A 12,239-nucleotide genomic window follows, 5' to 3' on the forward strand; every position below is an offset into this window, starting at 1 on the left:
GGAAGGACAGCCCAGTATCGACACGACGGAAGGACAGCCCAGTATCGACACGACGGAAGGACAGCCCAGTATCGACACGACGGAAGGCAGGAGAGCAAGAAGACCACCCCCGCTGCCCACCACTCCCCCACAGTAGCAGCAGGCGAGTGTTACAGGGCAGGGAGCTAGCGAGCTTCAAGGATGCGGAGACTGAGCAAGAAGGTGCTGGGACAGGAAGGTCATCGATGGGGGCAGGACGCGTACATGGAAGGCACTGGAATGAGCAGCCGCCCCGTAAGGTCACAGCCTGTGCAGTAAGGGCACCCAAACACAGTAGCAGCCCTGCAGAGTAGGACACTGGCTGGATTCAGGGAGATTGTGGACATAAAAGTAGCAATTCTGAGGACAATGGGAGTCCAATCCCTTACTACTAAAGAAGTCAGAAATAAAGATGGAAGAGAGGAAAGCTAGAGTGAACCCTGTGGTGTGACAGGAAAAGTGAAGGGAACACCATGTAGGTAGTCAGACAGAGAATAACTGCGCACATGAATACACACGCGCACACACACAATCACACAAATGTCGCTTCTAGCTCTAAGGAGCCAGGCAGCAGCAACACTCCAGGGGCAATAAGCACGCCCAGCACTGAGCGCCCAGATTCTGGTCTCTAAACACCAGTTGGCTGCCACTGAAAGAAACAAGAACGTTTTGAAGAAAGAGCCAATATTGAGGTGGGCATGGAAAAGAGAAGTTGAGGCTAAGAATCTTAGCACACCACAAAACAGGGAAGTAACAAAGAGCGATGGTGACGTACAAAGACTCGTCTGAAGGGACTCCCATTGGCCAAATGTGAGATCATTTTAACATCAAAATAAATAATAAAAGACAGTAACCAAACTACAACCCATTGAATAAAACAGAACTCCATCAGCTCCTATTAGATTAAAAAAACAAAGGGAATAACTAAGTGGAGAAAAGAGAAAGCTGTTTGTTCCAGCAGAATGCCAACAAACAGAAACAATAACAGAATTAGATCACCTCTCTGCAGACGCCACAGCAATAATCAACTCAAGGGAGAATTATCAATGGATACTTAAGCTAATGGGTGAAACCTGGAAGAGGAATAGATTTTATACTGTCTCAAACTATCTCCCCAAGAAATATGCACTGGTTATGAATGGAGCAAAGGCAACTTTTACAGCGGAGAAAGCTGGCAGGCCTTTCCTAAGTGATCAGAGCCACCCCCCCCCCCCACCCCGTGAGTAAGAGCTCCAAGTGACATCAGTGCCCCTGGGAGGACGGGATGAGAAGAACAAAGCATCACTTATGTGAGGAGCGGGCCCCAGGGCACACCCTGGGGCTAATTATCAGAGAATATCAGATAAAGCCAAACCAAGAGGCAGACTACAAAATGACTGGCCTATAATCTTTAAAAGTTGCAAGGTCATTCAGGTCAGGGAAAGACAAGAATGGTTCCAGGTTGAAGGAGACTAGAGAGATGAGAAAAACTCATACAGCCCTTGATCCTGGCTTGGATCCTTTCCCCACAAAAAGGCCTTCTCATGAAACTTCAGGTTCAGGGGTAAATGGGAGCTCGCAGCAGTATTCCTGCAGCACTTTAAAGCTTGCAATCGTTTCAAAGTAAAAAGTTAAACAGAAAAATCTCATGTCAGTTGCTCCTTTATTTCGCCTCCACACAATACTTATCCTGATACATAATCTAGGTATGTATGTGCTTTTCTCAGTTCTTGGAAATGTTTATTACCAATTCAGGACAAAGTAAATTAGAACATAATTAAAAATGCGAGTTAATTTGTCATAATCTTATATCCTAGCCAATGGAAAACTCAACATCCCTTAACACTCATGGCACAAAACAACAGATTTCAGAATAAAAAAATTAGCAAGCACTAGAAAATCAAGTAAAATCTCATTGAAATTAAGCATGCCTTCGTTAAGTCAGCCTTGTCCACAAAAACTAAACATTTATCACTGCACAATACTGTTTTTGCCTTCTGATCAAAAAGTAGAATGAATGGAAAAAAGCAACTTCTTTTCTTTCTCTCAACAAAACAGTACGAGCCATAAACAGAAAGACTGGAGAATATTCGCAAAAGGTAAACACTGTAATACTCACAGATTTAGACTTAAATCCTGTAATACTCCTAGGTTTTCCATGCAAATGGTTTCAAATCCTACCTATTGATGTGTCCAATAGCCGTGTTGATTGTGACTCGTGGACCACCATCATCAGGCCTCAACACGTATGGTGGGAACACATCATCATCATCTACCACAGGTTCAATGTCAGTCTCTCCAGTGTCAACTGACTTGGAACACTTGTTTCTCAAGATCTGAGTATCAAAGAAACAGGTATTATGATGAGAACGAGTATTCTCTTTGCCGTATGTCAGGAGTCTGCCTCTGTACCTACAGAAAAAGCTCCCCTGACACAACAGCTCTCTCTCCTAAAAACACTTCAATAAGTCACCCGATGCAGAAACTCCCTCCCTAAGTAGTCTCCCCAGGTTCAATCACGTGGAGACACTTGCTGTATGTGCACATGGTCTGCACAGTACTGTACCTACACGCACACCCGCATGCACACACACACACACACAGGGAGGGGCTCTATCATCATGCTCCAGTCACTCCACAACTTCATCACTCAACTGACTACACCGTCCACGCTACGGGGACACTCTCAGGCCTCTCCCCCCATAATCCATCTGACCATTTTCACTGTGAGCTTTCAAACACTTTCTAGAACTACTTGATGTTCTCATAATGTACACACTGCACACCCCTGCTGAGACTACTCTCTGTAGATAAAGCTGTTTTTATCTATTTCCAGGCACATAAAAAATGACTCAGAGATATCCTATTGACTTTTGGATCTTACCTTTTCAATAGCTTTGTATGTTTTCAGGTCTTCTTCAAAACTTTTTATTTTGTCTGTATCCGCTAACATTATATAATTAGAGATCGGTGCCCTTGCTCTTCCCTTAGATTGAACATAGGATCGATACTCTGTGGGCAAATCAAATCGAACCACCAAGTTGCACTTCGGTATATCAACACCCTCTTCCACAATACTTGTTGCAATGAGGAGGTTGGTCTCATGTGCTCGAAATTTCCTAAGGACCTGAAAAAAGTCCACCAAGAAAAGCAATTCTAAGAAATTTCCAAAGCAACACTGTAGTAGAAGTAAGTGACAACTGTCTTTTTTTTTTTTTTTTTCAAGATTTTATTTATTTGCCTGTCAGAAATAGGTATGAACAGGGAGAGCTGCAAGCAGAGGGAGAAGCAGACTTCCCGCTGAGCAGGGATCCTAATGGCAGACTTGATCCCAGGCCCCTGGAATCATGACCTGAGCCGAAGGCAGATGCCTAACCGACTGAGCCACCCAGGTGCCCCACGACTGTCATTTCTGACACATACTCTGGGTACACTAAATCTTTCGGTCCAGGCTAAGGAAGATGATGACACCACACAAAACTCAAGATGCATGAACACATGGGCAAAGAGACTCTTCTCTGATTTAATGACAGTTTCCAACTAAATAGGACTTGAAAAATCAAAGTGACTTTCTACCATACAGAAGTACGTACAAATCACAGCAAGCCTTCGGGTTGAAGAGGTTGGCTTCTTCAAGGGCCACAGGAAATCTAACCAACAAAGTGACCAAATGAATCCACTTCTGGAGTCATGTTGACACTGTGACCCTCCGTGGTAGCGTCTTATGTTTGTGAGACTGTGCCAAGAGCCCTCCAAAAAGAGGTCAGAACCCTTTCACTAAAATCCCTAAAATGCTTGTAACTTAAAAATTACAAGTAAGGCATTACCTATTTTCTGGCATCTTGGGACATTTTTCAACTTAAAGAATCAAAACTACTGATTAAACAGTAAAGTGGAAATTTTTTTCATATTAAATCTAAAATAACATCATTTCTCAATCCAGGATAAGTAAAGTAAGTTGGCTTCTAAAACAGATCTATCACACTGGTGGGCTATTGGACTCCCCAAACTTGGAATATTATCAAAAAGCTAGGACACACAAAATGAGCCTCAATGTGAATTATTCTACCTCTAAGTTAAATAACAAACTTCAAATAAAAAGTTTTTGTTTGCCAGCCAGAACACTGTATTAGGTTTCACGTCTTTACTATGCTGTCTCCTATATTAAAATCTTAAAATGCATGAAAAAAATTAAGCCAGAATCTTAAACATATTCAACCAAGGCAGGACTTTAAGTAGAAAACAAAACACTTTCTAGGAGAAAAAAAACATCATTTTGTTGCTCACTCACATGGAGTTGACCGGAGTTATGGTTACACGTGCTTTGCTTTTCTGTGAAATGCCAACAGTCCAATAAAGGAGAATGAAATGGCTGATGGCAATTAAGAGAAAATTGATTTACCAGACCGCTCTTCTAATTCTGAACATGTGAATCACTACATAGCTACTTCATAGGAGACAGCCAGTCTATCTATAAGAAATACTCTATATTACAAAAAAAATACCAAGCAACCATGAAGAAAGGGAGTTCCAATGAGCAGAGTTTATATATACTCTGAAAACTGTTATTGTACAATTATTTCAACTTAAGTTACCTCTTCCTGTTTTCTGAATTCGGCTTCCATCTGTTTGTTACGAGGCTGATTCTTTCCAATGCCATGTCCAGTTATAAAATTGCTGCTGATGTAAGCCAGCTCTGGATCTTGTTTGCCAGCTTCCTTTATCAATCTAAGAAAATTATATACATTTGGAAGTTAAGCACTGCTGAGGGAAAAAAATTTAAACTTTTGTTTGTAAGGTCTCCCTGAAAATAGAAATACATGTATGTTTTGCCAACATACCTAACAAAACGGTCTTGGTGCTTTTTTCCAACTAGCTTAAACAGAAATCACTGCCACTCTTCCCTATGTGGATCTGTGGACCAAACACTCACAACCCCAGAGAGAGGGCTGATTTATACTGACAAACAAAATGGTCACAGTACTTCAAACTGTCTAATTTGGCCATGACGACTTACTAGAAACATGGCCCTGTAGGGGACAGAGCAAGGCAGAGAGAAACATGGCCTCCTCATTTCCTTGGTTTCAAGCCAGGATCTATCATGAAAAAGCCACACACTCCTCTGCAGCTCACTGAACTTCTCTCCACACACACACAACTTGGGGCGGCCGCTGCCGTCCTTGTCTCCACAGCCAAGTTTATACAGTGTGAGTACCAACACCCAATGCCAAGGGGCGACTCTACAGCAAGGGAAACTCATTCCCCTGCTACATGGACGAAGAGAGCTCCTGCCGTGTGGGGAAAATAGCACCGTTATTTCTTTAAGTCTTACTCTGATGCCCTTTTTATCAGGGGATGCAGAGCTCAGGGCAAGAAATGCCTGTCTACTGGGAAGCACCTCCATTCCCAATGCTTTCCTGCCCCCAGGCCGCCGACCAGGGCAATGCCAGAGTCCCCATTCCGTCATGAAAGAGAAGCTTCCCAGCTCGTCCCTCTTCCTGCCTGTTCTTCTGTATTAATCCAGAACGTGAGTAACCTAAAGCTAGCCTTCTAGCTAAGAAATGGAAAAGAGCTACAGGGTGGTATCACATTACACGAGGACAGAAGGTGAACAGTTAGTGTTGCCATTACAGCTATTTTGGAAATCTCCACATTCAAAGACTCAGCACACAGGATAAATGGTCCCACACCTGACATAAGTGATTCCAGATGGCTCTTCTGAAGTCACATGCATAGTATAAATTCCTAATAGAAAATTGCATTTTTAAGTCAAACCGTTCTTTTTTTTTTTTTTTAATACATGAAACAGACTAATATCAAAGAGTTGGAAGAAACCTTGAGTGGCCATCTAGAATATCTTCCTGCCTCCAAATCAGCCAAACACTTGCATGTCTAGATTAGTTTAAGAGTCTGTTCTACATTCAAATACTTAAAATGTTCAGAATCAGGAACTTTTTTAATATGTTCCAAGTTTGTTTAGTTATTAAAATAAAACATGATGTCAGTAGCAGAAAGCAATGTTACATGCAAAAAAAAAAAAAAAAAAAAAAAGCCCCAAAGTCTAAATTATGAAATTATCTTAGAAATATGTACTTCCAAATGTGAGTTTTTGGAAATAAGCATCAATGTGAATACAACAGAGGCTTAAAAAAAATGCATTTCATGGCAAGCATTAGGCAAATTAATTAGTTCAATTAGGCAAAGAATGTGTTTTACTTTGCCAAAATGATCAGTCTAGCAGATTTCAATTAAGTAAGAAGCAGAAGCACTAAGAGTAAATGCATTTCCCCTTAATGAAACTCACATCAATACTGCAGAGAAGAGACAATATGCACATTAACAAACCCAGTCTCTTGTAAGCAGTAATTAAATGCTATATACCCATGCTGGTGATGTTTAGAGAAAAAAATGCCTTTTTCTGATCAATTAAGGGATGTCTAACCACAGTCCTCAGACAAAGCCATAGGCTTCCAGAGAAACAACAAGGTCTACAGTGGTTCTGGGGCTTACAAGTGAGTAACACAAACTGCTTATAGATTTCACAGTACCCTGAACGGATAGGACAAAGCCTTACTTGTTTCTTTTGACTTTTACACTGAGTTTATGTGAACAACTCCACCAGCAAGCGATTTGACAAACCCAGCTGATCTCCTGTGCACAGGGCTCTGAAACTATCAGCAGCTAGAACCACTTTTTTTTTCTCTAATTTTAAATCCATCAGAGACCAGCATTTTACTAAAATTCCATGAAAATCTACAAAGAAAATGAAACCAAAAAGCATTCAAATTCAAGATTCAATCATATTATATTCAGGAGACAGAGCCCACTGTCCAAAGTAAGAGCGTCTGGATGTTCACCCTCGATGTCTGTAGCTCACTTGCTCAGCTGGCGGCAGGGCCCAGATCGCGGGGTGCGCGCACATGGCTTCCCCAGCTACGCCGGACACAGCAGATATGGACGCAGAACTAGGAGATGTACCACAGGGAACCGGAATTTGACTAAATGTTCATAGTATCCTTACTCCTTGTACTTCCTTATCAACGTGAGAAAATCAAATGTAATTCCTCTGTGATCTCACCAGAAAAACTATCACTGATAGTTATAGTACACGGATCCCATATGCCCCAAATGTGTGCATAAAGCCCGTAAGAAAACAGCACCTACTGAATTCGGTGATAAAACAGCCATTTTGTTGTGAAGAGACGGAGACTATCACTAGTTTACAAATGAAGACCCTGAGAAGTTAAAAAAAAAAAAAAACCTTTCACAAAATAGACATTTAAAAAAGAGGGTTGACATGAAAGGAACAAGGGCTCCTTAGAGAAATGGTGGATTCTACAGCTGGAGCAACAAAAATACGAGAGCCTGGAGCATCTATTAGAGCTAGAAAGTCAGGAAATGCTCCAAAAGATTAAAAAAAAAAAAAATCCAGGATGAGGGCCCAAGGGACACAGAGCTAACCTCAAAGAGCACCTCCCCCCACCCCCTGCCAGCCCCATGGCCCAGAGTGGAACAAGGTGAACAAAACAAATCACCTACTACCAGATTATAACCCAAGTGTAAAATAAGCAAATGCAAGTCAATAAATATCAATAAATGAGATCAAAGAGGCAGCTGTCCTTGCAGGAGAGCTCCAGTGATACCGTAAATACCCCTCCCTCCAGGAATGGCGGTTCAACCCTCCCTCCCGGGACGCGCTGCACTTGGTGATCTGCTTCCAGAGAAGAAAGTGAGGAATGACACAGTAACAAGGTCCCGGTGGAGAAGGGCAAACGCCATGTGACGAAGTATCCCACAAGCAGGGACAAGCAGGGACGTCTCACATCCAGACCATGAGGCCCCCGGACGGAATGTGACGAGAAAGGCACTTCCTCCCTGCGGTGTTCTTCCATTCTAAAACCCTGTTTTAATCCTGAGAAAAACATCAGACAAGTCCAAACTGAGAGCCATTCTACAGAACACCTGACCAGTATGCTCTAAACCGTGGAGGGCATCAAAGCCAAGGAAAACCAGAAAACACAGAAGACCAGAGGAGATCAAAGACACGCAACCACGAGACACAACAGGACACCCGGGATTAAGAGGACGACAGTAAGGGGAAAACGGATACATGCAAATACAGCCTGAAGTCTGGTTAACAGGGACACACTGAAGTCAGTCTCCAGGTTGTGACGGAGGGACACAGGTTAACAGGTGGAGGAAGCCCCACAAGGTAGATAGTGGAGCGCTCTACTCTCTCTGCAACTTTTCTGTAAACAAAGTCAGGAGGCAAATAGAGGGGGATGGGTAGACAGAGGTGCTGAACCCTGGCTTGTTCAGGCTTGACAATCCAGACTTGTTGCACATACACAGTGAAAAAAGACCACCAGACTTGGGAGACCAAAAACCCTTTTCTGCCTCTTGATATCTGTGTGATTTGGGGCGGGTCACAAACGGAGTCTTGGTTTCCGCATCCATAATAGAGTGAAAACATGTGCCTTCCTCCCTCATGGAGTGTTGTTTAAGACTTAAAAAGGTATCTAAAGGTAAGTTATAAACCATAAAGCAAGGCAAAAGGGAACACTATAAACACAAGACTGTACACATAGCTACATTATTTACAGAAGTAGCTATGATTTATTTTTTTAATTAGGAGAGGACAAAACTGCCCATGTATCACAATAGCTCAGATTCCCATGAAACTGTTCACTGAGGGTTTTTCCTCCTATTAAACTGATGGAAGGAAAGACTCTGGATTTCAGGAAGTTTTTCTAAGCTTATTAAAAAGCCTACTGGAACAAGACTTCTATTGTATATTTAATTAGCTGCCCATAAAGTCAACCCTCAAACCGCTCTTGATTCATCATCCAACACTAAATTCCAGCCCCATTTTATGAAAGTTGATCACAATTAATCTGATCCTCAAAGTCAACAGGAAATAACTGATTGATTTTTGATAAAGATTTTCAGGCTAATATTCGTGCCATGAAAACCAGCACATCTCTACATTTAAGAATGCATGTAGAGAAGAGAGAAAAGAAGTTAATACACCATTTCTTCTTTCTAAGCACCATAAGATGTATTTGATTCTTAAACCATTCTGTATGGGGGCAGGGAGCATGTCTATAACGAGGCTGGGAACTATGCTGATATTAAACTTCTCTGACCCCTGAAATGCCTTTCCCCCCATTCTAAGAAATAATCCTGACGGTCAGGCTCTCCCTGGTCTGTCTCCTGGCCGTCTTCCGCATGGATTTTTAGTGTTCTCTGACACCCAGGGGCACTATGACTGCAGAAGGACCTGGAAACTAGGATGTAGGATATCAGGATTCTAGAATTGTCTCTGCCACTGCCTAGCAATTTAACTCAGAGCAAATCACTTTTCCTCCTGAGGCCCTTTCTTTTTTTTATAAAAATAAGTGGGCTGGATTAGATAGTCAATGAGTCCCTTTCCAACCTTAAACTTCTGATTCCAATGTAATTCACTACCTAAAGTCATTTTACTTTGTATTCATCATAGGGATCAGGCCCAATGACTATGAAAATTACCAGACTAAAAACTGCCAGATGACTACCCCAGAGTCCAATTTCTCATTACTCCAGTAAGTTTTCAAAGCCCCCAAACAGTCAGAAGCAGTTTAGGAAAAGAAAAAAAAAAAATCCCAAATTACCACAGGAACCAAAACTGAATTTCTCCTCAGAGATCACTCTGTGCACAACTGGCGCTTAGAGATCAACTCTGGCCAATTAATGGATCTCACAGAGAAACAGATCATTGTCTAAAGGACAAACTGAGGACCCTTTGTGGCCTTATATACCACAGCCTCTGTACACACACCAGAAGAGCCATGCATCCTCTGACCATGTGACACAAATCTGGGAGTACAGCTCTTTGGCCAGGTCTGTGTTCTGGAAAAATCAACTTCTACGGAAGAAGCAGGTGGACATGGAAACCCACAGCCTAACTTGAAGGAACTGTTCTCTTTTGCCAGTATTCTCTGAATTCTTCCCTAACCTTCTTATTTTCTTCTGTTTCAGAAAATTTTAATATATAGTCTATGGACCAACCCAAAACGCAAACCCAACTGTTCTGAACTTTTTCCACTTCGGACTTGCAAAACCTGAATCAATATTGGTTAAGATAAAAAAAAGTTAACAACAACAACAAAGACAGCCACAATAATTCCTACGTAAAATTTATCCTAAGATTACCTGAAGGAGAAAGCTTGGTGTGAAATGGCTCAACACAATGCCTAACACACAATCACAGATGAACCGCATATGAATTGAATTCAAAAAAAAAGCAAAACAAAACAACAATTGCTTTCCCTTAATATAACTTCATCTTTCTACACTTACTCTGTATTTTAAATGTATTAGAATAGATTATCCACCTTTAAGGGGAAAAAAAAAAAAAAAAATCCCAGGTCCCGCCAAATCTAGCCTTTCGGGAAAGCTCCAGTCCCACAAATGTCCTCCCTGAAGATTCCCGCACAGCGTGACGGTGAATTACAGTGGTGCCGTACAGAGGACGCTCGCCTAAGCCTTCTGCCAGGTTCAAAGCTGTTATTACAGCACAGTCCTTCACAGAACCAAACGCTGCCCTATTCTACTAGGGGAAAGGATGTCCATTAACCTCAAGAGATTTACCTGTTTAAGACAACAGCTGTGTATCTTCTTTCCACAAAAATGATTCCGCATAAAATATTGGTAAACGGAGAAGGAAAATTTGTCTCCGGCTTTTCCTTTTCTTCAATTTCTTCATCCTCGTCATCATCCTCAGAATCACTCCAAGACACATAATTATCCTGATTCCGATTATTGTACCACTCAACACTCTCAAACTGCTGCCGCTCGTACGGTTTGTATTTGCGTAAGATTTCAAGGAGTTTTATTACTTTAGGAGTCACAAATTTCAGGTCAAGTGAGGCAGGAGAGAAGTGCTCTTCACACAGAGCGTGTATTTTCCTCAGGAAGGTGTCTGTAAACAAGAGAAATTTCCTGTGCAGCTCCTCTTGCTCGTGCTTGATGTATTTCTGCAATTCTCTTACCATCATTCCAGCGACTTTATCTGCACACCAGGGGCCCAGAACCACCAACACTGCGCGGCAGTCTGAGAGGATCTACAAAAAAAGTAAAGAGCCAAATGCTAAACAGTAATCAGGCAGCATTTTCATACGAGGTGTAACTGGGATTTAAGCTGTCTTCCATCTGCACCTTCAAAATAAATGTTCCCCGCTAGCATAAACACTGAGGTCAATTCCTCAAGTTCGGGGGCGGGTAATAGCCAGTGGTCATTTCAATCTCTACTTTTTCATCCATATATATGCATGCATACGTGTATATATATGTGTATGTGTGTGTGTGTGTGTGTGTGTGTGGTGTGTGTGTGTGTGTGTATGCCCGGAACCATCCTTTTGTTTTCCCCAGAAAAAATAATAATAGAAAATAAAAGATGCAACTCTATAAGGTTAATAAAATTTAATTTCAGGTCTGTCATTAGTTACAAGGAGAAATGAGTCATTTACTTCCAAGTAAATATGCAAGGAATTATGTAGCAGAGCAATTTTATTTTAGGCATCAAAGAAGTGATTTCATTTAGGCCTCACTGTATCTTACTGTAGGCACCCGTGCACCTTGCACGTGGCCTGCTACATCTTACAAGTCTAGCTCCGAGCAGAACGTAAATCCACAGCCAGGCTGTAACCGAGGAACTGTCAGCTCCACAGGCAAGTAAAAGACAAACCGGGTGTAATACAGACTTAATGAGAAATCAAGGATCGAGAAGAGTCTAGGCATTGCTCCTCCAGAGCAAATCAGCAGGAAAGAAACGGAGACTCAGATTCAACAGTCTTTTTTTTTTTTTTTTTTAAAGATTTATTTATTTATTTATTTGGGGGAGAGAGAGAAGGGAGAGAGGTCAGAGGGAGAAGCAGACTCCCTGCAGGGAGCCCAATGTGGGATTCAATCCTGGGATGGCAGGATCATGACCTGAGTCAAAGGCAGTTGCTTAACCAACTGAGCCACCCTGGTGCCCCAGATTCAACAGTCTTGTGCACAAATGGCTGCAAAGTCCTTGGACGGTGGGTCTCAAATTTTAACGCATCGGGATAACTGGAGTACTTGTCAACTCTCAGGAAGCTGTACCCCTCCACCAGGGATCTAGCAGGTGAAGGATGGGACTCCAATCTGCTTTTCAAACAAGTTCCAGGGGGAACAGGGACACGGCTGCATTGGAGGCCACACTTTGAGGACCACTGATC

At 42.1% G+C, this 12,239-nt stretch overlaps 1 protein-coding gene across 4 annotated transcripts in view; it reads right to left on the reverse strand.

The window, feature by feature from the left end:
* The window catches only part of DICER1 (dicer 1, ribonuclease III), a 70,079-nt gene that overhangs the window by 25,543 nt on the left and 32,297 nt on the right, over positions 1–12,239 (reverse strand). For all 4 annotated transcript variants that reach the window (XM_059373901.1, XM_059373900.1, XM_059373899.1 and 1 more), the window contains 4 exons: positions 10,627–11,099; positions 4,593–4,725; positions 2,882–3,124; positions 2,179–2,333 (listed from right to left, as the gene is read on the reverse strand). In XM_059373901.1, coding sequence (XP_059229884.1) covers positions 2,179–2,333; positions 2,882–3,124; positions 4,593–4,725; positions 10,627–11,099 — 1,004 coding nt within the window. The remainder of the gene's footprint in view (positions 1–2,178; positions 2,334–2,881; positions 3,125–4,592; positions 4,726–10,626; positions 11,100–12,239) is intronic.

Source organism: Mustela nigripes, chromosome 13, assembly GCF_022355385.1.
Source record: "Mustela nigripes isolate SB6536 chromosome 13, MUSNIG.SB6536, whole genome shotgun sequence".
Classification (NCBI taxonomy): domain Eukaryota; kingdom Metazoa; phylum Chordata; class Mammalia; order Carnivora; family Mustelidae; genus Mustela; species Mustela nigripes.